At 56.6% G+C, this 25623-nt stretch overlaps 1 protein-coding gene across 5 annotated transcripts in view; it reads left to right on the forward strand.

Moving 5' to 3' along the window:
- ARHGAP39 (Rho GTPase activating protein 39) overlaps positions 1 to 25623 on the forward strand; it is a 238325-nt gene that overhangs the window by 204604 nt on the left and 8098 nt on the right. For all 5 annotated transcript variants that reach the window (XR_011314149.1, XR_011314150.1, XR_011314148.1 and 2 more), the window contains 4 exons: positions 6205 to 6278; positions 19298 to 19497; positions 19812 to 19903; positions 22288 to 22457. Coding sequence is in view for 2 of the 5 variants with exons in the window: in XM_069732045.1 (XP_069588146.1) it covers positions 6205 to 6278; positions 19298 to 19497; positions 19812 to 19903; positions 22288 to 22457 (536 nt within the window). In the remaining 3 variants the exon portion in view is untranslated. The remainder of the gene's footprint in view (positions 1 to 6204; positions 6279 to 19297; positions 19498 to 19811; positions 19904 to 22287; positions 22458 to 25623) is intronic.

Genomic DNA, 25623 nt, shown 5'->3' on the forward strand with positions numbered 1-25623 from the left:
CTTACCCTGCAGTGTGGCCTCTTCTCCTGACCCTGGTGTGACATCTTCTCCAGACCCTGCAGTGTGGCCTCTTCTCCTGACCCTGCAGTGTGGCCTCTTCTCCTGACCATGGTTTGACATCTTCTCATGACCCTGCAGTGTGGCCTCTTCTCCTGACCCTGTGTTGTGACTGACCTCTTCTCCTGACCCTGGTGTGACATCTTCTCCTGACCCTGCAGTGTGGCCTCTTCTCCTGACCCTGCAGTGTGGCCTCTTCTCCTGACCCTGCGGTGTGACTGGCCTCTTCTCCTGACCCTGCAGTGTGGCCTCTTCTCCTGACCCTGCGGTGTGACTGGCCTCTTCTCCTGACCCTGCAGTGTGGCCTCTTCTCCTGACCCTGCAGTGTGGCCTCTTCTCCTGACCCTGCAGTGTGGCCTCTTCTCCTGACCCTGCGGTGTGGCCTCTTCTCCTGATCCTGCGGTGTGACTGGCCTCTTCTCCTGACCCTGCAGTGTGGCCTCTTCTCCTGACCCTGCGGTGTGGCCTCTTCTCCTGACCCTGCGGTGTGACTGGCCTCTTCTCCTGACCCTGCAGTGTGGCCTCTTCTCCTGACCCTGCAGTGTGGCCTCTTCTCCTGACCCTGGTGTGAGATCTTCTCATGACCCTGCAGTGTGGCCTCTTCTCCTGACTCTGCGGTGTGACTGACCTCTTCTCCTGACCCTGCAGTGTGGCCTCTTCTCCTGACCCTGGTGTGACATCTTCTCCTGACCCTGCAGTGTGGCCTCTTCACCTTACCCTGCAGTGTGGCCTCTTCTCCTGACCCTGGTGTGACATCTTCTCCAGACCCTGCAGTGTGGCCTCTTCTCCTGACCCTGCAGTGTGGCCTCTTCTCCTGACCATGGTTTGACATCTTCTCATGACCCTGCAGTGTGGCCTCTTCTCCTGACCCTGTGTTGTGACTGACCTCTTCTCCTGACCCTGGTGTGACATCTTCTCCTGACCCTGCAGTGTGGCCTCTTCTCCTGACCCTGCAGTGTGGCCTCTTCTCCTGACCCTGCGGTGTGACTGGCCTCTTCTCCTGACCCTGCAGTGTGGCCTCTTCTCCTGACCCTGCGGTGTGACTGGCCTCTTCTCCTGACCCTGGTGTGACATCTTCTCATGACCCTGCAGTGTGGCCTCTTCTCCTGATCCTGCAGTGTGGCCTCTTCTCCTGACCCTGCAGTGTGGCCTCTTCTCCTGACCCTACAGTGTGGCCTCTTCTCCTGACCCTTGTGTGACATCTTCTCATGACCCTGCAGTGTGTCCTCTCCTCATGACCCTGCAGTGTGGCCTCTTCTCCTGACCCTGCAGTGTGGCCTCTTCTCCTGACCCTGCAGTGTGGCCTCTTCTCCTGACCCTGCAGTGTGGCCTCTTCTCCTGACCCTGGTGTGACATCTTCTCATGACCCTGCAGTGTGGCCTCTTCTCCTGACCCTGCGGTGTGAGTGGTCTCTTCTCCTGACCCTGCAGTGTGGCCTCTTCTCCTGACCCTGCAGTGTGGCCTCTTCTCCTGACCCTGCAGTGTGGCCTCTTCTCCTGACCCTGTTGTGACATCTTCTCATGACCCTGGTGTGACATCTTCTCATGACCCTGCAGTGTGGCCTCTTCTCCTGACCCTGCAGTGTGGCCTCTTCTCCTGACCCTGCGGTGTGACTGGCCTCTTCTCCTGACCCTGGTATGACATCTTCTCCTGACCCTGCAGTGTGGCCTCTTCTCATGACCCTGCAGTGTGGCCTCTTCTCCTGACCCTGGTGTGACATCTTCTCATGACCCTGCAGTGTGGCCTCTTCTCCTGACCCTGTGTTGTGACTGACCTCTTCTCCTGACCCTGGTGTGACATCTTCTCATGACCCTGCAGTGTGGCCTCTTCTCCTGACCCTGCAGTTTGGCCTCTTCTCCTGACCCTGCGGTGTGACTGGCCTCTTCTCCTGACCCTGCAGTGTGGCCTCTTCTCCTGACCCTGCAGTGTGGCCTCTTCTCCTGACCCTGCAGTGTGGCCTCTTCTCCTGACCCTGCAGTGTGGCCTCTTCTCCTGACCCTGGTGTGACATCTTCTCCTGACCCTGCAGTGTGGCCTCTTCTGACCCTGCAGTGTGGCCTCTTCTGACCCTGCGGTGTGACTGACCTCTTCTCCTGACCCTGCAGTGTGGCCTCTTCTCATGACCCTGCGGTGTGACTGACCTCTTCTCCTGACCCTGAAGTGTGGCCTCTTCTCCTGACCCTGCGGTGTGACTGGCCTCTTCTCCTGACCCTGCAGTGTGGCCTCTTCTCCTGACCCTGCGGTGTGACTGGCCTCTTCTCCTGACCCTGCAGTGTGGCCTCTTCTCCTGACCCTGCGGTGTGGCCTCTTCTCCTGACCCTGCGGTGTGGCCTCTTCTCCTGACCCTGCGGTGTGACTGGCCTCTTCTCCTGACCCTGCAGTGTGGCCTCTTCTCCTGACCCTGCAGTGTGGCCTCTTCTCCTGACCCTGGTGTGACATCTTCTCCTGACCCTGCAGTGTGGCCTCTTCTGACCCTGCAGTGTGGCCTCTTCTGACCCTGCGGTGTGACTGACCTCTTCTCCTGACCCTGCAGTGTGGCCTCTTCTCATGACCCTGCGGTGTGACTGGCCTCTTCTCCTGACCCTGCGGTGTGACTGGCCTCTTCTCCTGACGCTGCAGTGTGGCCTCTTCTCCTGACCCTGCAGTGTGGCCTCTTCTCCTGACCCTGCGGTGTGGCCTCTTCTCCTGACCCTGCGGTGTGACTGGCCTCTTCTCCTGACCCTGCAGTGTGGCCTCTTCTCCTGACCCTGCAGTGTGGCCTCTTCTCCTGACCCTGCAGTGTGGCCTCTTCTCCTGACCCTGCGGTGTGGCCTCTTCTCCTGACCCTGCGGTGTGACTGGCCTCTTCTCCTGACCCTGCAGTGTGGCCTCTTCTCCTGACCCTGCGGTGTGGCCTCTTCTCCTGACCCTGCGGTGTGACTGGCCTCTTCTCCTGACCCTGCAGTGTGGCCTCTTCTCCTGACCCTGCAGTGTGGCCTCTTCTCCTGACCCTGGTGTGAGATCTTCTCATGACCCTGCAGTGTGGCCTCTTCTCCTGACTCTGCGGTGTGACTGACCTCTTCTCCTGACCCTGCAGTGTGGCCTCTTCTCCTGACCCTGGTGTGACATCTTCTCCTGACCCTGCAGTGTGGCCTCTTCACCTTACCCTGCAGTGTGGCCTCTTCTCCTGACCCTGGTGTGACATCTTCTCCAGACCCTGCAGTGTGGCCTCTTCTCCTGACCCTGCAGTGTGGCCTCTTCTCCTGACCATGGTTTGACATCTTCTCATGACCCTGCAGTGTGGCCTCTTCTCCTGACCCTGTGTTGTGACTGACCTCTTCTCCTGACCCTGGTGTGACATCTTCTCCTGACCCTGCAGTGTGGCCTCTTCTCCTGACCCTGCAGTGTGGCCTCTTCTCCTGACCCTGCGGTGTGACTGGCCTCTTCTCCTGACCTTGCAGTGTGGCCTCTTCTCCTGACCCTGCGGTGTGACTGGCCTCTTCTCCTGACCCTGGTGTGACATCTTCTCATGACCCTGCAGTGTGGCCTCTTCTCCTGATCCTGCAGTGTGGCCTCTTCTCCTGACCCTGCAGTGTGGCCTCTTCTCCTGACCCTGCAGTGTGGCCTCTTCTCCTGACCCTTGTGTGACATCTTCTCATGACCCTGCAGTGTGTCCTCTCCTCATGACCCTGCAGTGTGGCCTCTTCTCCTGACCCTGCAGTGTGGCCTCTTCTCCTGACCTTGCAGTGTGGCCTCTTCTCCTGACCCTGGTGTGACATCTTCTCATGACCCTGCAGTGTGGCCTCTTCTCCTGACCCTGCGGTGTGAGTGGTCTCTTCTCCTGACCCTGCAGTGTGGCCTCTTCTCCTGACCCTGCAGTGTGGCCTCTTCTCCTGACCCTGCAGTGTGGCCTCTTCTCCTGACCCTGTTGTGACATCTTCTCATGACCCTGGTGTGACATCTTCTCATGACCCTGCAGTGTGGCCTCTTCTCCTGACCCTGCAGTGTGGCCTCTTCTCCTGACCCTGCGGTGTGACTGGCCTCTTCTCCTGACCCTGGTATGACATCTTCTCCTGACCCTGCAGTGTGGCCTCTTCTCATGACCCTGCAGTGTGGCCTCTTCTCCTGACCCTGGTGTGACATCTTCTCATGACCCTGCAGTGTGGCCTCTTCTCCTGACCCTGTGTTGTGACTGACCTCTTCTCCTGACCCTGGTGTGACATCTTCTCATGACCCTGCAGTGTGGCCTCTTCTCCTGACCCTGCAGTTTGGCCTCTTCTCCTGACCCTGCGGTGTGACTGGCCTCTTCTCCTGACCCTGCAGTGTGGCCTCTTCTCCTGACCCTGCGGTGTGACTGGCCTCTTCTCCTGACCCTGGTGTGACATCTTCTCATGACCCTGCAGTGTGACATCTTCTCCTGATCCTGCAGTGTGGCCTCTCCTCCTGACCCTGCAGTGTGGCCTCTTCTCCTGACCCTGCAGTGTGGCCTCTTCTCCTGACCCTGCAGTGTGGCCTCTTCTCCTGACCCTGCAGTGTGGCCTCTTCTCCTGACCCTGCAGTGTGGCCTCTTCTCCTGACCCAGGTGTGACATCTTCTCATGACCCTGCAGTGTGGCCTCTTCTCCTGACCCTGCGTTGTGAGTGGTCTCTTCTCCTGACCCTGCAGTGTGGCCTCTTCTCCTGACCCTGCAGTGTGGCCTCTTCTCCTGACCCTGCAGTGTGGCCTCTTCTCCTGACCCTGGTGTGACATCTTCTCATGACCCTGGTGTGACATCTTCTCATGACCCTGCAGTGTGGCCTCTTCTCCTGACCCTGCAGTGTGGCCTCTTCTCCTGACCCTGCGGTGTGACTGGCCTCTTCTCCTGACCCTGTGGTGTGACATCTTCTCCTGACCCTGCAGTGTGGCCTCTTCTCATGACCCTGCAGTGTGGCCTCTTCTCCTGACCCTGGTGTGACATCTTCTCATGACCCTGCAGTGTGGCCTCTTCTCCTGATCCTGCAGTGTGGCCTCTCCTCCTGACCCTGCAGTGTGGCCTCTTCTCCTGACCCTGCAGTGTGGCCTCTTCTCCTGACCCTGCAGTGTGGCCTCTTCTCCTGACCCTGCAGTGTGGCCTCTTCTCCTGACCCTGGTGTGACATCTTCTCATGACCCTGCAGTGTGGCCTCTTCTCCTGACCCTGCGGTGTGAGTGGTCTCTTCTCCTGACCCTGCAGTGTGGCCTCTTCTCCTGACCCTGCAGTGTGGCCTCTTCTCCTGACCCTGCAGTGTGGCCTCTTCTCCTGACCCTGCAGTGTGGTCTCTTCTCCTGACCCTGCGGTGTGACTGGCCTCTTCTCCTGACCCTGCGGTGTGACATCTTCTCCTGACCCTGCAGTGTGGCCTCTTCTCATGACCCTGCAGTGTGGCCTCTTCTCCTGACCCTGGTGTGACATCTTCTCATGACCCTGCAGTGTGGCCTCTTCTCCTGATCCTGCAGTGTGGCCTCTCCTCCTGACCCTGCAGTGTGGCCTCTTCTCCTGACCCTGCAGTGTGGCCTCTTCTCCTGACCCTGCAGTGTGGCCTCTTCTCCTGACCCTGCAGTGTGGCCTCTTCTCCTGACCCTGGTGTGACATCTTATCATGACCCTGCAGTGTGGCCTCTTCTCCTGACCCTGCGGTGTGAGTGGTCTCTTCTCCTGACCCTGCAGTGTGGCCTCTTCTCCTGACCCTGCAGTGTGGCCTCTTCTCCTGACCCTGCAGTGTGGCCTCTTCTCCTGACCCTGGTGTGACATCTTCTCATGACCCTGGTGTGACATCTTCTCATGACCCTGCAGTGTGGCCTCTTCTCCTGACCCTGCAGTGTGGCCTCTTCTCCTGACCCTGCGGTGTGACTGGCCTCTTCTCCTGACCCTGCGGTGTGACATCTTCTCCTGACCCTGCAGTGTGGCCTCTTCTCATGACCCTGCAGTGTGGCCTCTTCTCCTGATCCTGCACTCCTAATTCCTGTATGAGCACTTGTTTGTCTGGTGGCTGTGATGTGTGCACAGGGTACAGGGTCTGGTCTCTATATTTCCAGATTTGTATCTGTGTCGATTTCTTCATATATTAACACTATTCTACCCTATCATTACATTATGCCACGTAACATGATAACTTATTACATGAGACTTCACCCTGTGTCATCTTCTTATTTCAGGAGTGGCGATCAGCACTTATGCCAAATACTGTTACCGGAAACTCCAGAAAGCTGCCCTCATGGGAGCGAAAAAGGTAAGTACACCCCCCCATCCCCCAACTCTACATGTGTGTGCAATAGACAGGTGTGATGTACAGAACTGTTCAATAGACAGGTGAGGAAAACTGCTGCAGAGTAAGATGCTTCCAATATAGAGGTGACAAAAGTAAGTTTTTATAAATTTACAAAATGCAAAGTGACTGAAGAAGAAAGAAATGTAAATCTCATCGGTATCTGGTGACCGCCCGTCGCCCCTTGTACACAGGTTATAGCGGATCTTAGCAGAAGGTTGTGCCAAACATCTTGGAGAACTGACCACAGATTTTCTGTGTATGAGGCTTGTGCAGATCCTTGTGTCTCTTCTTGTTATCCCAGACAGACAGGGTGATGTGAGGTCAAGGCTCTGTGGGGCCGGATCATCAACTTCAGGACTCCTCATTCTTACTGACATTACCTGGATGTTTAGGGTCGTTGTCTAGCTGAAGAATAAAATAGGGGTCAATCAGAAGCCTCCTGGTATTGCATGTTTGGGAAATATCTGCCTGGATCAGGGAGGCATCTGATTGGCACGAAATGTATTCTGCAGCCAGAGAAGAACCCCAAACATACAACCAATGTCATTAAGAATGAGGAGTCCTGGGGATGATGATCTGGCCCTACAGAGCCCTGATCTCACATAATCCAGTTTGTCTGAGATAACATGAAGAGACAGAAAGATATGCACAAGCATCACATAGGAGACACTAGGTCTGCTGTATATACGTCACATAGGAGACACTGAGACTGCTGTATATACATCACATAGGAGACACTGAGACTGATGTATATACATCACATAGGAGACACTGAGACTGATGTATATACATCACTTAGAAGACACTGAGACTGCTATATATACATCACATAGGAGACACTGAGACTGATGTATATACATAACATAGGAGACACTGAGTATGCTGTGTATACATCACATAGGAGACACTGAGACTACTGTATATACATCACATAGTCGACACTGAGGCTGCTGTATATACATCACAAAGGAGACTGCTGTTTATACGTCACATAGGAGACACTGAGACTGCTGTGTGCATTACAGAAAGGACACTGAGGCTGCTTTATATACATCACAAAGAAGACTGCTGTATATACATTACATAGGAGACACTGAGACTGCTGTATATACATAACATAGAAGACACGGAAACTGCTTTAAATACATCACATAGGAGACACTGAGACTGCTGTGTATACATTACATAGGGGACACTGAGACTGCTGTTTATACATCATATAGGAGACTGAGTCTGCTCTATATACATCACATAGTCACATACTGTTGTCTACATTACATAGGAGACACTGAGGCTGCTGTATATACATCACAAAGGAGACTGCTGTATATATGTCACATAGGAGACACAGAGACTGCTGTATATATTATATAGGAGACACTGAGACTGCTGAATATACGTCACATAATAATAATCTTTATTTATATAGCGCCAACATATTCCGCAGCGCTTTACAATTTAACAGTTTCAAACACAAACAGTAACAATGTTAACAATACAATAATTAAAGCGAAATAAAACGACCCTGCTCGTGAGCGCTTACAATCTACAATGAGGTGGGGAGATACAAAGTACAGGTGTGTATTTACAATGATGTATTTACAATGATGGTCCAGCCATCTTCAGGGGGTGGGGGGATAGATGGAGATACTGAATGGGCTACACACACACAAACATAAAATGACTTTGATTACTGAATGTGATAGGCCGCTCTGAACAAATGTGTTTTGAGCGAGCGCCTAAAACTATGCAAATTGTGGATGGTCCTAATATCTTGGGGTAGAGCATTCCAGAGGATTGGCGCAGCGTGGGAGAAGTCTTGGAGTCGGGAGTGGGAGGTACGGATTAGTGCAGAGGTTAGTTGAAAGTCATTTGCAGAGCGCAGCGGTCGGTTAGGCCGATAGACAGAAATGAGGGAGGAGATATATGGGGGTCACATAGGAGACACTGGGACTGCTGAATATATGTCACATAGGAGACACTGGGACTGCTACCTTCATCATAGGAATTGTATGGGAGTGCAGGGCGCACTAACTCCGTTCACAAAGTGGCACTGGCCAGCATTAGTGTGTACTCCTCCATTGCATACGCTGTAGCATGCAGAAGTGAACTCTGGGTGTGTGCTTGTGGTGTAGGGAAGAATTATAGGGCCAGCTGCTGGCAAAATAGGGCCATCTGGCCAAGCACTGTGGTGTCCAGGAATTGGCCCAGGGGCTGGAGGAAATGACATACTGCCAGCGATACTATTAGGGTGGTTTCACACTTGCGTTTTTGTCTGCAGCGTTTTTTTTCAAAAAAACCCATGCGTTTTTTTTTTCTATATTTAACATTGAAAACGCATGCGTTTTTTTGTGTACGCGTTTGGTCGCGTTTTTTGACGCATGCGTTTTTTTACTGCATGCGTTCATTTTCTGAAATGCTACTTGTAGTATTTTTAGAAGCGTTTTTTGGACCAAAAAAAAACGCATGCGTTTTCATGCGTTTTTTTTTTGGGTCAAAAAATACATTGGAGTCAATGGGGACGCATGCGTTTTTTGGTGCATGCGTTTTTTGCGGTAAAAAACGCATGCGTTTTTTTATTAAAAAAACAGAAAACACACTGATATGCCACCCCCCAATATAAAGGTGATAAAGGGAACCTAACCCTACCCCTAACCCTACCCCTAACCCTACCCCTAACCCTAACCCTACCCCTAACCCTAAGGGATCCTAACCCTACCCCTAACCCTACCCCTAACCCTAAGGGATCCTAACCCTAACCCTACCCCTAACCCTTAGGGATCCTAACCCTAATCCCTTTATGGTTAGGGGTAGGGTTAGGGTTAGGATCCCTTAGGGTTAGGGGTAGGTGTAGGGTTAGGGGTAGGGTTAGGGGAAGGGTTAGGGTTAGGATTAGGGTTAGGGGTAGGGTTAGGGTTAGGATGCCTTAGGGGTAGGGTTAGGGGTAGGGTTAGGGGTAGGGTTAGGGGTAGGATTAGGGTTAGGGGTAGGGTTAGGGATAGGATCCCTTAGGGTTAGGGTTAGGGGTAGGGTTAGGGGTAGGGTTAGGGTTAGGATCCCTTAGGGTTAGGGGTAGGGTTAGGGGTAGGATCCCTTTAGGGTTAGGGTTAGGGTTATGATCCCTACACCTAACCCTACCCCTATCCCTAACCCTAACCTTAACTATTTCTGTTTATAGTGGGTTTTTTTACTTTATTTTGATGATTGGCAGCTGTCACACATTTCTCAGCATGCATTTAAAAAACGCAAACGCATGTAAAAACGCATGTAAACGCGTCAAAACGCCGCTTTTTTTCACCACATGCAAAAACGCATGCGTCAAAAAAACACAGCGTTTACACGCGTTTACATGCGTTTTTTCACCATGCGTTTTTTTGCGTTTTTTACCGCAAAAACGCACCCGAAAAAACGCCAATGTGAAACCAGCCTTAGATGCAGACCTGTGCGCTGATAACAAGCTGGATGGTCCCTCTCCTCCTGGGTGCGCAGGACATGGTGTCCGTAGTTTCCATAAAGAATTTCACCCTCTGATTCCTCCAACCACAGAAAAGTCTCCATTTTGCCACAGTCCATTACATTGAGCTTCGGCCGTGAGAATACTGCAGCGTTTCTGGACTGTGTTGATATTTGGCTTCTTCTTTACATCATGGAGCTTTCTCCTGCATCTGTGGAAATCTCGGAGTCTTCTGATGATCTAATGTGCTGTAGATGGAGAATATTCAGCTGCTCACAGATCGGTGACCTCCGACCATCTTTGCTTCAGAGAGACTCTGCCTCTCTCATGCGCTCGTTATACACAGTCATGTGACCCTGCGGATCTTTTTCATTACATCCACTTACTTTTTCATCCTTTTGTTCATCTTATGCCGACTGTTCTGAGATTTGTCTGTTCTGTGTGATCTGTTCTGTATGACAGTGTGGAGCCACGAGATTTCCAGATCATTGCTTCTTGTTTTCTGCACATGTTACACAGCGGACACCCTGCGATAGTAAATGCGCATGTAGCGGTATACTGTGTATTGTATATTGGCTGCACATTGTACTGATCCTCCTGTGACCTCCGCTCACTGCTTCCTCCTTGTCGTCAGTCTCCTGGCAGCGCCCCACATGTTTGTTTCACCCTTGAGGATATTTTTAATTAACTGCCAATTAATTAACATTGCTGTGTATCAGCCATCACAGATTCCCAGAGAGCATGGCCTGAGAGTGACCCGCAGCAGCGGCAAACCATGTGCTGATCTGTCGCTCCCAGCACCGGACACCATGTCATCTGTCCTCAGACATGTGCCAATGTTACATAGGACTGCAGGGAGCCTCAACTACAATATCTGTGCTCTGAGAGCTACCACTGTGTTATCTGTGGTGTTACATAGGACTGCAGGTGACTTCTACTACATTATCTGTACTCAGAGAGTTATCACTGTGTTACCTGTGGTGTTACATAGGACTGCAGGGAGCCTCTACCACATTATTTGTGCTCGGAGAGTTATCACTGTTATCTGTGGTGTTACATAGGACTGCAGGTGACATTTACATTATCTGTACTCAGAGAGTTAGCACTGTGCTATCTGTGGTGTGACATCTACTTCATTATCTGTACTCAGAGAGTTATCACTGTGGTATCTGTGGTCTTACATGGGACTGCTGGTACCATATACCCCATGGTCAGTGGGTGCTGAGTGGTAGGTTTCGCTGGGGGCCACACTCCTGGGTGCTGCCTTGCCCGGGGTGTACTTCATGTCTATAGATATATTTTTGCTGGTATCCGTTACTATGAATTCTTTTTCTGCAGTGAGACGGCAGTGTTACCATGGTAACGGGCAGCACTGCAGCTTCTCTCTGCTTCCTGTAGCGCACCTCAGTGTAGCCGCGCAGCATCCTAATGAGCTCTCCAGGTCCTCGGCATTAGCGCACAGACGTCTCCCATTTCATGTGTCTGTCTGGTGGATTAGTCTGGTCGCTCCCTGCTCCTCGGCCGCAGGGACTTCCGCAGCCTCATACATGGACACTGGTGCTGGAAGTGTCTGCAGAATGTGTCACGTGAGCATCCTGCTACCATTATTCTGCATGCTACGTTCCCCGCCTCACTCATGCTTTTATAAGATCACTGCACACTGGAGATCTGACTGTCCGTCACCTGCCCGGTGACAGCTGCACATGAGCTCTCTATACCACCTCTATGTAGCTGTGGCTTAACATTTCTCCTATCTCAAGATAAAACTGCAGGGTGACAGGTATCTTGCAGACTGCAGCTGGTTTTCTACCAGATTTTTGCTGTATAGTTCACAACATTGGTTCTTAAATTGTTGGTTACATTCAGACTAGACAAATGTAACCTTTCAATGTACAATCTACAAAGCACAAGCACCCTCTGTAAGAGATGGGAGCAGGGCTGTGTGTAGTAAGTGGGTGCGCTCTGAGTGATGTGGAGCAGGGCTGGGTGTGGTAAGTGGGTGCGCTCTGAGTGATGTGGAGCAGGGCTGTGTGTGGTAAGTGGGTGCGCTCTGAGTGATGTGGAGCAGGGCTGTGTGTGGTAAGTGGGTGCACTCTGAGTGATGTGGAGCAGGGCTGGGTGTGGTAAGTGGGTGCGCTCTGAGTGATGTGGAGCAGGGCTGTGTGTGGTAAGTGGGTGCGCTCTGAGTGATGTGGAGCAGGGCTGGGTGTAGTAAGGGTGGGCTCTGTGAGTGATGTGGAGCAGGGCTGGGTGTGGTAAGAGGGTGGGCTCTGTGAGTGATGTGGAGCAGGGCTGTGTGTGGTAAGAGGGTGGGCTCTGTGAGTGATGTGGAGCAGGGCTGTGTGGTAAGAGGGTGGGCTCTGTGAGTGATGTGGAGCAGGGCTGGGTGTAGTAAGGGTGGGCTCTGTGAGTGATGTGGAGCAGGGCTGGGTGTGGTAAGTGGGTGCGCTCTGAGTGATGTGGAGCAGGGCTGGGTGTAGTATGGGTGGGCTCTGTGAGTGATGTGGAGCAGGGCTGGGTGTGGTAAGAGGGTGGGCTCTGAGTGATGTGGAGCAGGGCTGTGTGTGGTAAGTGGGTGCCCTCTGAGTGATGTGGAGCAGGGCTGGGTGTAGTATGGGTGGGCTGTGTCAGATGTGGAGCAGGGCTGGGTGTGGTAAGAGGGTGGGCTCTGAGTGATGTGGAGCAGGGCTGTGTGTGGTAAGTGGGTGCCCTCTGAGTGATGTGGAGCAGGGCTGGGTGTAGTATGGGTGGGCTCTGTGAGTGATGTGGAGCAGGGCTGGGTGTGGTAAGAGGGTGGGCTCTGTGAGTGATGTAGAGCAGGGCTGTGTGTGGTAAGAGGGTGGGCTCTGTGAGTGATGTGGAGCAGGGCTGGGTGTAGTAAGGGTGGGCTCTGTGAGTGATGTGGAGCAGGGCTGGGTGTGGTAAGATGGTAGGCTCCGTGAGTGATGTGGAGCAAGGCTGGGTGTAGTAAGAGGGTGGGCTCTGACCAATGTGGAGCAGGGCTGGGTGTGGTAAGAGGGTGGGCTCTGTGAGTGATGTAGAGCAGGGCTGTGTGTGGTAAGAGGGTGGGCTCTGTGAGTGATGTGGAGCAGGGCTGGGTGTAGTAAGGGTGGGCTCTGTGAGTGATGTGGAGCAAGGCTGGGTGTAGTAAGAGGGTGGGCTCTGACCAATGTGGAGCAGGGCTGGGTGTGGTAAGAGGGTGGGCTCTGTGAGTGATGTGGAGCAGGGCTGGGTGTAGTAAGAGGGTGGGCTCTGACCAATGTGGAGCAGGGCTGGGTGTGGTAAGAGGGTGGGCTCCTAGAGCGATGTGGAGCAGGGCTGTGTGTGGTAAGAGGGTGGGCTGTGTCAGAGATGTGGAGCAGGGCTGGGTGTGGTAAGAGGGTGGGCTCTGTGAGTGATGTGGAGCAGGGCTGGGTGTGGTAAGAGGGTGGGCTGTGTCAGAGATGTGGAGCAGGGCTGGGTGTGGTAAGAGGGTGGGCTCCTAGAGCGATGTGGAGCAGGGCTGGGTGTGGTAAGAGGGTGGGCTGTGTCAGAGATGTGGAGCAGGGCTGGGTGTGGTAAGAGGGTGGGCTCTGTGAGTGATGTGGAGCAGGGCTGGGTGTGGTAAGAGGGTGGGCTGTGTCAGAGATGTGGAGCAGGGCTGGGTGTGGTAAGAGGGTGGGCTCCTAGAGCGATGTGGAGCAGGGCTGGGTGTGGTAAGAGGGTGGGCTGTGTCAGAGATGTGGAGCAGGGCTGGGTGTGGTAAGAGGGTGGGCTCTGTGAGTGATGTGGAGCAGGGCTGGGTGTGGTAAGAGGGTGGGCTGTGTCAGAGATGTGGAGCAGGGCTGGGTGTGGTAAGAGGGTGGGCTCTGTGAGTGATGTGGAGCATGGCTATGTGTGGTAAGAGGGTGGGCTGTGTCAGAGATGTGGAGCAGGGCTGTGTGTGGTAAGAGGGTGGGCTCTGTGAGTGATGTGGAGCAGGGCTCGGTGTGGTAAGTGGGTGGGCTCTGAGCAATGTGGAGCAGGGTTGGGTGTGGTAAGAGGGTGGGCTCTGTGAGTGATGTGGAGCAGGGCAGGATGTGGTAAGAGGGTGGGTTCTGAGCAATGTGGAGCAGGGCTGTGTGTGGTAAGAGGGTGGGCTCTGAGTGATGTGGAGCAGGGCTGGGTGTGGTAAGAGGGTGAGCTCTGTGAGTGATGTGGAGCAGGCAGGGCTGGGTGTGGTAAGAGGGTGGGCTCTGTTAGTGATGTGGAGCAGGGCTGTGTGTGGCAAATGGGTGGGCTCTGAGCAATGTGGAGCAGGGCTGTGTGTGGTAATAGGGCGGGCTCTGTTAGTGATGTGGAGCAGGGCTGGGTGTGGTAAGTGGGTGGGCTGTGTCAGAGATGTGGAGCAGGGCTGGGTGTGGTATGTGGGTGGGCTCTGAGCAATTTGGAGCAGGGTTGGGTGTGGTAAGAGGGTGGGCTCTGTGAGTGATGTGGAGCAGGGCTGAGTGTGGTAAGAGGGTGGGCTCTGTGAGTGATGTGGAGCAGGGCTGGGTGTGGTAATAGGGTGGGCTCTGTTAGTGATGTGGAGCAGGGCTGGGTGTGGTAAGAAGGTGGGCTCTGAGTGATGTGGAGCAGGGCTGGGTGTGGTAAGAGGGTGGGCTTTGTTAGTGATGTGGAGCAGGGTTGGGTGTGGTAAGAAAGTGGGCTCTGTTAGTGATGTGGAACAGGGCTGGGTATGGTAAGAGGGTGGGCTCTGTGAGCAATGTGGAGCAGGGCTGTGTGTAGTAAGAGGGTGGGCTCTGTGAGTGATGTGGAGCAGGGCTGGGTGTGGTAAGAGGGTGGGCTCTGTGAGTGATGTGGAGCAGGGCTGGGTGTGGTAAGAGGGTGGGCTCTGTGAGTGATGTGGAGCAGGGCTGGGTGTGGTAAGAGGGTGGGCTGTGTCAGATGTGGAGCAGGGCTGGGTGTGGTAAGAGGGTGGGCTCTGTGAGTGATGTGGAGCAGGGCTGGGTGTGGTAAGAGGGTGGGCTGTGTCAGATGTGGAGCAGGGCTGGGTGTGGTAAGAGGGTGGGCTCTGTGAGCAATGTGGAGCAGGGCTGTGTGTAGTAAGAGGGTGGGCTCTGTGAGTGATGTGGAGCAGGGCTGGGTGTGGTAAGAGGGTGGGCTCTGTTAGTGATGTGGAGCAGAGCTGTGTGTGGCAAATGGGTGGGCTCTGAGCAATGTGGAGCAGGGCTGTGTGTGGTAAGAGGGTGGGCTCTGTGATTGATGTGGAGCAGGGCTGTGTGTGGTAATAGGGCGGGCTCTGTTAGTGATGTGGAGCAGGGCTGGGTGTGGTAAGAGGGTGGGCTGTGTCTGAGATGTGGAGCAAGGCTGGGTGTGGTAAGAGGGTGGGCTCTGTGATTGATGTGGAGCAGGGCTGTGTGTGGTAATAGGGCGGGCTCTGTTAGTTATGTGGAGCAGGGCTGGGTGTGGTAAGAGGGTGGGCTCTGAGTGATGTGGAGCAGGACTGGGTGTGGTAAGAGGGTGGGCTCTGTTAGTGATGTGGAGCAGGGCTGGGTGTGGTAAGAGGGTGGGCTCTGAGTGATGTGGAGCAAGGCTGGGTGTGGTAAGAGGGTGGGCTTATCAGATGTGGAGCAGAGTTGGGTGTGGTAAGAGGGTGGGCTCTGAGTGATGTGGAGCAGGGCTGGGTGTGGTAGGAGGGTGTACTGTGTCAGAGATGTGGAGCAGGGCTGAGTGTGGTAAGAGGGTGGGCTCTGTGAGTGATGTGGAGCAAGGCTGGGTGTGGTAAGAGGGTGAGCTGTGTCATGTGGAGCAGGGCTGGGTGTGGTAAGAGGGTGGGCTGTGTCAGATGTGGAGCAGGGCTGTGTGTGGTAAGAGGGTGGGCTGTGTCAGAGATGTGGAGCAGGGCTGGGTGTGGTAAGAGGGTGGGCTGTGTCAGATGTGGAGCAGGGCTGGGTGTGGTAAGAGGGTGGGCTGTGTCAGAGATGTGGAGCAGGGCTGGGTGTGGTAAGAGGGTGGGCTCTGTGAATGATGTGGAGCAGGGCTGTGTGTGGTAAGAGGGTGGGCTCTGTGAGTGATGTGGAGCTGGGTGTGGTAAGAGGGTGGGCTCTGTGAGTGATGTGGAGCAGGGCTGTGTGTGGTAAGAGGGTGGGCTGTGTCAGAGATGTGGAGCAGGGCTGTGTGTGGTAAGAGGGTGGGCTGTGTCAGAGATGTGGAGCAGGGCTGTGTGTGGTAAGAGGGTGGGCTCTGTGAGTGATGTGGAGCATGGCTGTGTGTGGTAAGAGGGTGGGCTGTGTCAGAGATGTGGAGCAGGGCTGTGTGTGGTAAGAGGGTGGGCTCTGTGAGTGATGTGGAGCAGGGCTGGGTGTGGTAAGAGGGTGGGCTGTGTCAGATGTGGAGCAGGGCTGGGTGTGGTAAGAGGGTGGGCTCTGTGAGTGATGTGGAGCAGGGCTGGGTGTGGTAAGAGGGTGGGCTGTGTCAGATGTGGATCAGGGCTGGGTGTGGTAAGAGGGTGGGCTCTGTGAGCAATGTGGAGCAGGGCTGTGTGTAGTAAGAGGGTGGGCTCTGTGAGTGATGTGGAGCAGGGCTGGGTGTGGTAAGAGGGTGGGCTCTGTTAGTGATGTGGAGCAGGGCTGTGTGTGGCAAATGGGTGGGCTCTGAGCAATGTGGAGCAGGGCTGTGTGTGGTAAGAGGGTGGGCTCTGTGATGTGGAGCAGGGCTGTGTGTGGTAATAGGGCGGGCTCTGTTAGTGATGTGGAGCAGGGCTGGGTGTGGTAAGAGGGTGGGTTGTGTCTGAGATGTGGAGCAAGGCTGGGTGTGGTAAGAGGGTGGGCTCTGTGATTGATGTGGAGCAGGGCTGTGTGTGGTAATAGGGCGGGCTCTGTTAGTTATGTGGAGCAGGGCTGGGTGTGGTAAGAGGGTGGGCTCTGAGTGATGTGGAGCAGGACTGGGTGTGGTAAGAGGGTGGGCTCTGTTAGTGATGTGGAGCAGGGCTGGGTGTGGTAAGAGGGTGGGCTCTGAGTGATGTGGAGCAAGGCTGGGTGTGGTAAGAGGGTGGGCTTATCAGATGTGGAGCAGAGTTGGGTGTGGTAAGAGGGTGGGCTCTGAGTGATGTGGAGCAGGGCTGGGTGTGGTAGGAGGGTGTACTGTGTCAGAGATGTGGAGCAGGGCTGAGTGTGGTAAGAGGGTGGGCTCTGTGAGTGATGTGGAGCAAGGCTGGGTGTGGTAAGAGGGTGAGCTGTGTCATGTGGAGCAGGGCTGGGTGTGGTAAGAGGGTGGGCTGTGTCAGATGTGGAGCAGGGCTGTGTGTGGTAAGAGGGTGGGCTGTGTCAGAGATGTGGAGCAGGGCTGGGTGTGGTAAGAGGGTGGGCTGTGTCAGATGTGGAGCAGGGCTGGGTGTGGTAAGAGGGTGGGCTGTGTCAGAGATGTGGAGCAGGGCTGGGTGTGGTAAGAGGGTGGGCTCTGTGAATGATGTGGAGCAGGGCTGTGTGTGGTAAGAGGGTGGGCTCTGTGAGTGATGTGGAGCAGGGCTGGGTGTGGTAAGAGGGTGGGCTCTGTGAGTGATGTGGAGCAGGGCTGTGTGTGGTGAGGGTGGGCTGTGTCAGAGATGTGGAGCAGGGCTGTGTGTGGTAAGAGGGTGGGCTGTGTCAGAGATGTGGAGCAGGGCTGTGTGTGGTAAGAGGGTGGGCTCTGTGAGTGATGTGGAGCATGGCTGTGTGTGGTAAGAGGGTGGGCTGTGTCAGAGATGTGGAGCAGGGCTGTGTGTGGTAAGAGGGTGGGCTCTGTGAGTGATGTGGAGCAGGGCTGGGTGTGGTAAGAGGGTGGGCTGTGTCAGATGTGGAGCAGGGCTGGGTGTGGTAAGAGGGTGGGCTGTGTCAGATATGTGGAGCAGGGCTGTGTGTGGTAAGAGGGTGGGCTGTGTCAGAGATGTGGAGCAGGGCTGTGTGTGGTAAGAGGGTGGGCTCTGTGAGTGATGTGGAGCAGGGCTGGGTGTGGTAAGAGGGTGGGCTGTGTCAGATGTGGAGCAGGGCTGGGTGTGGTAAGAGGGTGGGCTGTGTCAGAGATGTGGAGCAGGGCTGGGTGTGGTAAGATGGTGGGCTCTGTGAGTGATGTGGAGCAGGGCTGGGTGTGGTAAGAGGGTGGGCTCTGTGAGTGATGTGGAGCAGGGCTGGGTGTGGTAAGAGGGTGGGCTGTGTCAGATGTGGAGCAGGGCTGGGTGTGGTAAGAGGGTGGGCTGTGTCAGATGTGGAGCAGGGTTGGGTGTGGTAAGAGGGTGGGCTGTGTCAGATGTGGAGCAGGGCTGGGTGTGGTAAGAGGGTGGGCTGTGTCCGATGTGGAGCAGGGCTGGGTGTGGTAAGATGGTGGGCTCTGTGAGTGGTGTGGAGCAGGGCTGGGTGTGGTAAGAGGGTGGGCTCTGTGAGTGATGTGGAGCAGGGCTGGGTGTGGTAAGAGGGTGGGCTGTGTCAGATGTGGAGCAGGGCTGGGTGTGGTAAGAGGGTGGGCTGTGTCAGATGTGGACCAGGGCTGGGTGTGGTAAGAGGGTGGGCTGTGTCAGATGTGGAGCAGGGCTGGGTGTGGTAAGAGGGTGGGCTGTGTCAGATGTGGAGCAGGGCTGGGTGTGGTAAGAGGGTGGGCTGTGTCAGATGTGGAGCAGGGCTGGGTGTGGTAAGATGGTGGGCTCTGTGAGTGATGTGGAGCAGGGCTGGGTGTGGTAAGAGGGTGGGCTCTGTGAGTGATGTGGAGCAGGGCTGGGTGTGGTAAGAGGGTGGGCTCTGTGAGTGATGTGGAGCAGGGCTGGGTGTGGTAAGAGGGTGGGCTCTGTGAGTGATGTGGAGCAGGGCTGGGTGTGGTAAGATGGTGGGCTCTGTGAGTGATGTGGAGCAGGGCTGGGTGTGGTAAGAGGGTGGGCTCTGTGAGTGATGTGGAGCAGGGCTGGGTGTGGTAAGAGGGTGGGCTGTGTCAGATGTGGAGCAGGGCTGGGTGTGGTAAGAGGGTGGGCTGTGTCAGATGTGGAGCAGGGTTGGGTGTGGTAAGAGGGTGGGCTGTGTCAGATGTGGAGCAGGGCTGGGTGTGGTAAGAGGGTGGGCTGTGTCAGATGTGGAGCAGGGCTGGGTGTGGTAAGAGGGTGGGCTGTGTCAGATGTGGACCAGGGCTGGGTGTGGTAAGAGGGTGGGCTGTGTCAGATGTGGAGCAGGGCTGGGTGTGGTAAGAGGGTGGGCTGTGTCAGATGTGGAGCAGGGCTGGGTGTGGTAAGAGGGTGGGCTGTGTCAGATGTGGAGCAGGGCTGGGTGTGGTAAGAGGGTGGGCTGTGTCAGATGTGGAGCAGGGCTGGGTGTGGTAAGAGGGTGGGCTGTGTCAGAGATGTCTCCTTCTGGAGCCGGGTTCCTGTCTCTACTCTGAGATGTAATGTCTCCCTGTAGAGAAGCTGCTGTTATTGTCAGTCACAGCTCTTTGCCGGGGTGCAGTCAGCTTTGTGTGCCGCCATCTCTCCGCACATTGTGTATATGTTTATGAGGACAGACATTCTCTGCTCCCGGACACTTCTAATACAATGATATTCGTCTTGTAGGGATTGAAGAAGCCAAACCTGGAGGAAATCAGGCACGCCCGCAACGCTGTGTTCAGCCCGTCCATGTTCGGCAGCTCCTTACAGGAAATCATGAACATGCAGAAAGAGAAATATCCCGAAAGACAGTTACCGTGGGTCCAGACGCGACTCTCCGAGGAGGTGTTGGCTCTAAATGGCGACCAAACTGAGGGCGTTTTCAGGTACTCGCTGACCAGAAGAAACCTTAACGATTTGTTCTCAGGTCAAAAACGAGAATGAGGCAGATCTGGGACACCACAGCGCCATTCACAGAGTAGAGTCCGTTCTTGGTACTGCAGCATTAGTCACCTTCACCTGCAGAGGAGCAGAGCTGCAGTACTGGGAACGACCACTACGCAGTGCATGGCGCTGTGTGTGCATCTGACCCCGCAGGCCCTGGTAACAGCTGACTGGTGGTGCTGGGTGTCAGACCCCACTGGACTGGGTGTGTAGAGGGCACTGCTGGACACATCTTTTCCACTGTTTGTCCTTTCAGGGTTCCTGGAGATATAGATGAAGTGAACGCCCTAAAGCTGCAAGTCGATCAGTGGAAGATTCCCACCGGGCTGGAAGATCCTCATGTTCCAGGTTAGCCGCCGACTGAAATTAAAGGGGTTGTCCAGCGCCGGTCACTACTGCTTCATTAGGTGGGCAGCCATGATGATGTGTCGTCTGCCCATTCCTGCCTGGGTGCATGCACGATCAGCAGCCGCTGTGCTCTTTTCCTATGGACAGGACACGTTCACACATCCTGGCACACGAAGGGTTAGAGGGTTATCCCCTCTCGTTGGGTTCCCCATCAAGCCTGATAACAGGGCTGTGCCACCTCCATCTGTGTGGGGCAGAGCGGGCATGCTCGGCCGCCGTGTGCTCGCTGTCACTGGGACTACTGGAGTGAGCGGAGGTTGAGCATGCCCGCTGCGTTCAGGACTGTTCTGGGGGTCCCGGTGGTCATCCTCCTGCTGATCGTGGGGGTCTAACTTCTTGATGAAATCGTCGCCTCTATCCAGCCATCACTGCTCTCCTCACGTCTCGGCACCGATAGCGCGGTTTTAGTGTACGGTTACACCGCACACGGCTGCAGTCTCTGCATCCCTGGCGGAGCGCCTTGTTACCATGGCAACCAGAGGGGGTGTGGAGGGTCTGCTCTAAATGCGGAGGTCCTGGTGTGGAGGAGGCGGCTGAGCAGGTTACAGATCCTCTGTTTGCTGTCAGTGAATTGGAGCACATACAAAGGCTGAGAACTGCTCGATACTTGTCGCTGCTGAGGTTTTGTTGTAATGTATCCACCCTAGACAGTCGCCTGGACTCCAGAGCGATACATTGTGGCATCCGTCTGCTGATGGTGGGCAGCACGTCTCGCACTAATTTTGAGGCGTCCACGGCGGTAACTAATCAAAAACTCCACAGAAAGGACGACTCTTTTGCTTCCGTCACTGATTGACAGGAACATCTCGCTTTCTCTTACCAGAGGTTCTGCAGCAGCTCAGGTGGTGTTTGCAGAGGAGATATTGGCGCTGCCCTTGTACAGCATCCAATCCGGTGGTTTTGTGAGTTCGGCATCCTTGGTGCTAGGGCCCTAACCATGTGACTTCACGGGGTCTAGTGAGCGCCAAAAGTTCCCAGGGTGCCGGCCACACAAGCGTCACAGAGGACCAGACCGGGGCAGTGCCAAGAAGGGTCAGACCGGGGCAGTGCCAAGAAGGGTCAGACCAGGGCAGCGCCAAGAAGGGTCAGACCAGGGCAGCGCCACGAAGGGCCAGACCAGGGCAGTGCCCAGAAGGGTCAGACCAGGGCAGCGCCAAGAAGGGTCAGATCAGGGCAGCGCCATGGAGGGCAGGAGCCAGACAGAACTAGGGCAGCGCAATGGAGGGTCAGACCAGGGCAGCATCACGAGGTTCAGATCAGGGCAGCGTAACAGAGGATCGGACAAGGGCAGTGCCATGGAGGGCAGGAGCCGGACAGAACTAGGGCAGCGCCATGGAGGGTCAGGTAAGGGCAGCACCACAGAGGGCAGGATTAGGAATGCGCCACGGAGGGGCAGGAGCAGGGCAGCACCACAGATCGTATGACCAGGGCAGCGTAACAGAGGATCGGACAAGGGCAGCGCCATGGAGGGCAGGAGCTGGGCAGCACCATAGAGGGCAGAACAAGGGCAGCATCATGGAGAGCAGGATTAGGAATGTGCCACGGAGGGCAGAACAAGGGCAGCGCCATGGAGGGTCAAACTAAGGCAGCGCCACGGAGGGCAGGAGCAGGGCAGCACCATAGAGGGCAGAACAAGGGCAGCGTCATGGAGAGCAGGATTAGGAATGTGCCACGGAGGGCAGGAGCAGGGCAGCACCATAGAGGGCAGAACAAGGGCAGTGTCATGGAGGGCAGGATTAGGAATGTGCCCCGGAGGGCAGGAGCAGGGCAGCACCACAGATGGTATGACCAGGGCAGCGTAACAGAGGATCGGACAAGGGCAGCGCCATGGAGGGTCAAACTAAGGCAGCTCCACGGAGGGCAGGAGCAGGGCAGCACCATAGAGGGCAGAACAAGGGCAGTGTCATGGAGGGCAGGATTAGGAATGTGCCCCGGAGGGCAGGAGCAGGGCAGCGCCACAGATGGTATGACCAGGGCAGCGTAACAGAGGATCGGACAAGGGCAGCGCCATGGAGGGTCAAACTAAGGCAGCGCCACGGAGGGCAGGAGCAGGGCAGCACCATAGAGGGCAGAACAAGGGCAGCGTCATGGAGAGCAGGATTAGGAATGTGCCACGGAGGGCAGGAGCAGGGCAGCACCATAGAGGGCAGAACAAGGGCAGCGTCATGGAGAGCAGGATTAGGAATGTGCCACGGAGGGCAGGAGCAGGGCAGCGCCAGATCCTTCCTGTCGGTGATCAGTATGATGGGGCAGGAGGTGTAATAACCTAATACTGTATAGTTGTGTATAATGGTGTGACCCCTCCCCCGCTTGTCTCCCGGCAGCCTCCTTATTGAAGCTGTGGTACCGGGAGCTGGAGGAGCCTCTGATCCCTCACGAATTCTACGAGGAGTGCATCACTCACTATGAGAACCCGGAGGCGGCCATCGCTGTGGTGCACTCGCTGCCGAAGCTGAACAAGATGGTGCTGTGCTACCTCATCCGCTTCCTACAGGTGACGCCACTCGTCCGCTCCGCGTCGCCGCTTCTCTTCGCTTTACATGATGTTTATTGTTTACACTCGATGGTAGAGAACGGGATTGAGTAAATGCCATATCCCAAGGTCCAGACAATCACTGGGGGGAGGTGTCCCCGTAGAGGGGTCCTCCTCCCAGATAGGGACAGCATCTGGCTGAGGGGCTACAGATACATTGTGACAACCAGAGAGTTCGCATTCTGTTGTCCCTAGCAACCAGACTGACCTGATCTCTTCAGCTTAACTCTTTCATGCCCAACTAAAATAGTGTCACTTGAAATATTGCAGGTGAATGTATTTATTTCCCTTTTTTTCTTAGTTTTTCCCACTTTTTCCCTGATTACATGCCCAACGAATGCACAGCTCTCCCTCCATGTCCAGGATTTATAGTAAAATATCATGGCTGCTTGTAGAAAAAAAACCAACAGCGCCACCCAGTGGTTATAGAGGTTGCGTGGAAGGATATTGGCTGTTTAACCCTGTATATGCTGCACATAAAAGCAACTGCAGTGGAGCTCCCACTGTTACCCGTCTGCACCCACTGGGCTCCCACTGTTACCCGTCTGCACCCACTGGGCTCCCACTGTTACCCGTCTGCACCCACTGGGCTCCCACTGTCGCCCGTCTGCACCCACTGGGCTCCCACTGTCGCCCGTCTGCACCCACTGGGCTTCCACTGTCGCCCGTCTGCTCCAACTGTCGCCCGTCTGCACCCACTGGGCTTCCACTGTCGCCCGTCTGCACCCACTGGGCTTCCACTGTCGCCCGTCTGCTCCCACTGTCGCCCGTCTGCACCCACTGGGCTCCCACTGTCGCCCGTCTGCACCCACTGGGCTCCCACTGTCGCCCGTCTGCACCCACTGGGCTTCCACTGTCGCCCGTCTGCTCCAACTGTCGCCCGTCTGCACCCACTGGGCTTCCACTGTCGCCCGTCTGCACCCACTGGGCTTCCACTGTCGCCCGTCTGCTCCCACTGTCGCCCGTCTGCACCCACTGGGCTCCCACTGTCGCCCGTCTGCACCCACTGGGCTCCCACTGTCGCCCGTCTGCACCCACTGGGCTCCCACTGTCGCCCGTCTGCACCCACTGGGCTCCCACTGTCGCCCGTCTGCACCCACTGGGTTCCCACTGTCGCCCGTCTGCACCCACTGGGCTCCCCCTGTCGCCCGTCTGCTCCCACTGTCGCCCGTTTGCACCCACTAGGCTCCCATTGTCGCCCGTCTGCACCCACTGTCGCCCGTCTGCTCCCACTGTCGCCCGTCTGCACCCACTGGGCTCCCACTGTTGCCCGTCTGCACCCACTGGGCTCCCACTGTCGCCCATCTGCACCCACTGGGCTCCCACTGTCGCCCGTCTGCACCCACTGGGCTCCCACTGTCGCCCGCCTGCACCCACTGGGCTTCCACTGTTGCCCGTCTGCACCCATTGGGCTCCCACTGTCGCCCGTCTGCACCCACTGTCACCAGTCTGCACCCACTGTCGCCCGTCTGCATCCACTGGGCTCCCACTGTCGCCCGTCTGCACCCACTGGGCTCCCACTGTCGCCCGCCTGCACCCACTGGGCTCCCACTGTCGCCCGTCTGCACCCACTGGGCTCCCACTGTCGCCCGCCTGCACCCACTGGGCTCCCACTGTCACCCGCCTGCACCCACTAGGCTCCCACTGTCGCCAGTCTGCACCCACTGGGCTTCCACTGTCGCCCGTCTGCTCCCACTGTCGCCCGTCTGCACCTACTGGGCTCCCACTGTCGCCCGTCTGCACCCACTGGGCTTCCACTGTTGCCCGTCTGCACCCATTGGGCTCCCACTGTCGCCCGTCTGCACCCACTGTCACCAGTCTGCACCCACTGTCGCCCGTCTGCACCCACTGGGCTCCCACTGTCGCCCGTCTGCACCCACTGGGCTCCCACTGTCGCCCGCCTGCACCCACTGGGCTCCCACTGTCGCCCGTCTGCACCCACTGGGCTCCCACTGTCGCCCGCCTGCACCCACTGGGCTCCCACTGTCGCCCGCCTGCACCCACTAGGCTCCCACTGTCGCCAGTCTGCACCCACTGGGCTCCCACTGTCGCCCGTCTGCACCCACTGGGCTTCCACTGTCGCCCGTCTGCTCCCACTGTCGCCCGTCTGCACCCACTGGGCTCCCACTGTCGCCCGTCTGCACCCACTGGGCTCCCACTGTCGCCCGTCTGCACCCACTGGGCTCCCACTGTCGCCCGTCTGCACCCACTGTCGCCCGTCTGCTCCAACTGTCGCCCGTCTGCACCCACTGGGCTTCCACTGTCGCCCGTCTGCACCCACTGGGTTCCCACTGTCGCCCGTCTGCACCCACTGGGCTTCCACTGTCGCCCGTCTGCTCCCACTGTCGCCCGTCTGCACCCACTGGGCTCCCACTGTCGCCCGTCTGCACCCACTGGGCTCCCACTGTCGCCCGTCTGCACCCACTGGGCTCCCACTGTCGCCCGTCTGCACCCACTGGGCTTCCACTGTCGCCCGTCTGCTCCAACTGTCGCCCGTCTGCACCCACTGGGCTTCCACTGTCGCCCGTCTGCACCCACTGGGTTCCCACTGTCGCCCGTCTGCACCCACTGGGCTCCCACTGTCGCCCGTCTGCTCCCACTGTCGCCCGTTTGCACCCACTGGGCTTCCACTGTCGCCCGTCTGCACCCACTGGGCTCCCACTGTCGCCCGTCTGCACCCACTGGGCTCCCACTGTCGCCCGTCTGCACCCACTAGGCTCCCACTGTCGCCAGTCTGCACCCACTGGGCTCCCACTGTCGCCCGCCTGCACCCACTGGGCTTCCACTGTTGCCCGTCTGCACCCATTGGGCTCCCACTGTCGCCCGTCTGCACCCACTGTCACCAGTCTGCACCCACTGTCGCCCGTCTGCATCCACTGGGCTCCCACTGTCGCCCGTCTGCACCCACTGGGCTCCCACTGTCGCCCGCCTGCACCCACTGGGCTCCCACTGTCGCCCGTCTGCACCCACTGGGCTCCCACTGTCGCCCGCCTGCACCCACTGGGCTCCCACTGTCACCCGCCTGCACCCACTAGGCTCCCACTGTCGCCAGTCTGCACCCACTGGGCTTCCACTGTCGCCCGTCTGCTCCCACTGTCGCCCGTCTGCACCTACTGGGCTCCCACTG

The sequence above is a fragment of the Ranitomeya imitator genome, chromosome 6 (genome assembly GCF_032444005.1).
Source record: "Ranitomeya imitator isolate aRanImi1 chromosome 6, aRanImi1.pri, whole genome shotgun sequence".
Classification (NCBI taxonomy): Eukaryota; Metazoa; Chordata; class Amphibia; order Anura; family Dendrobatidae; genus Ranitomeya; species Ranitomeya imitator.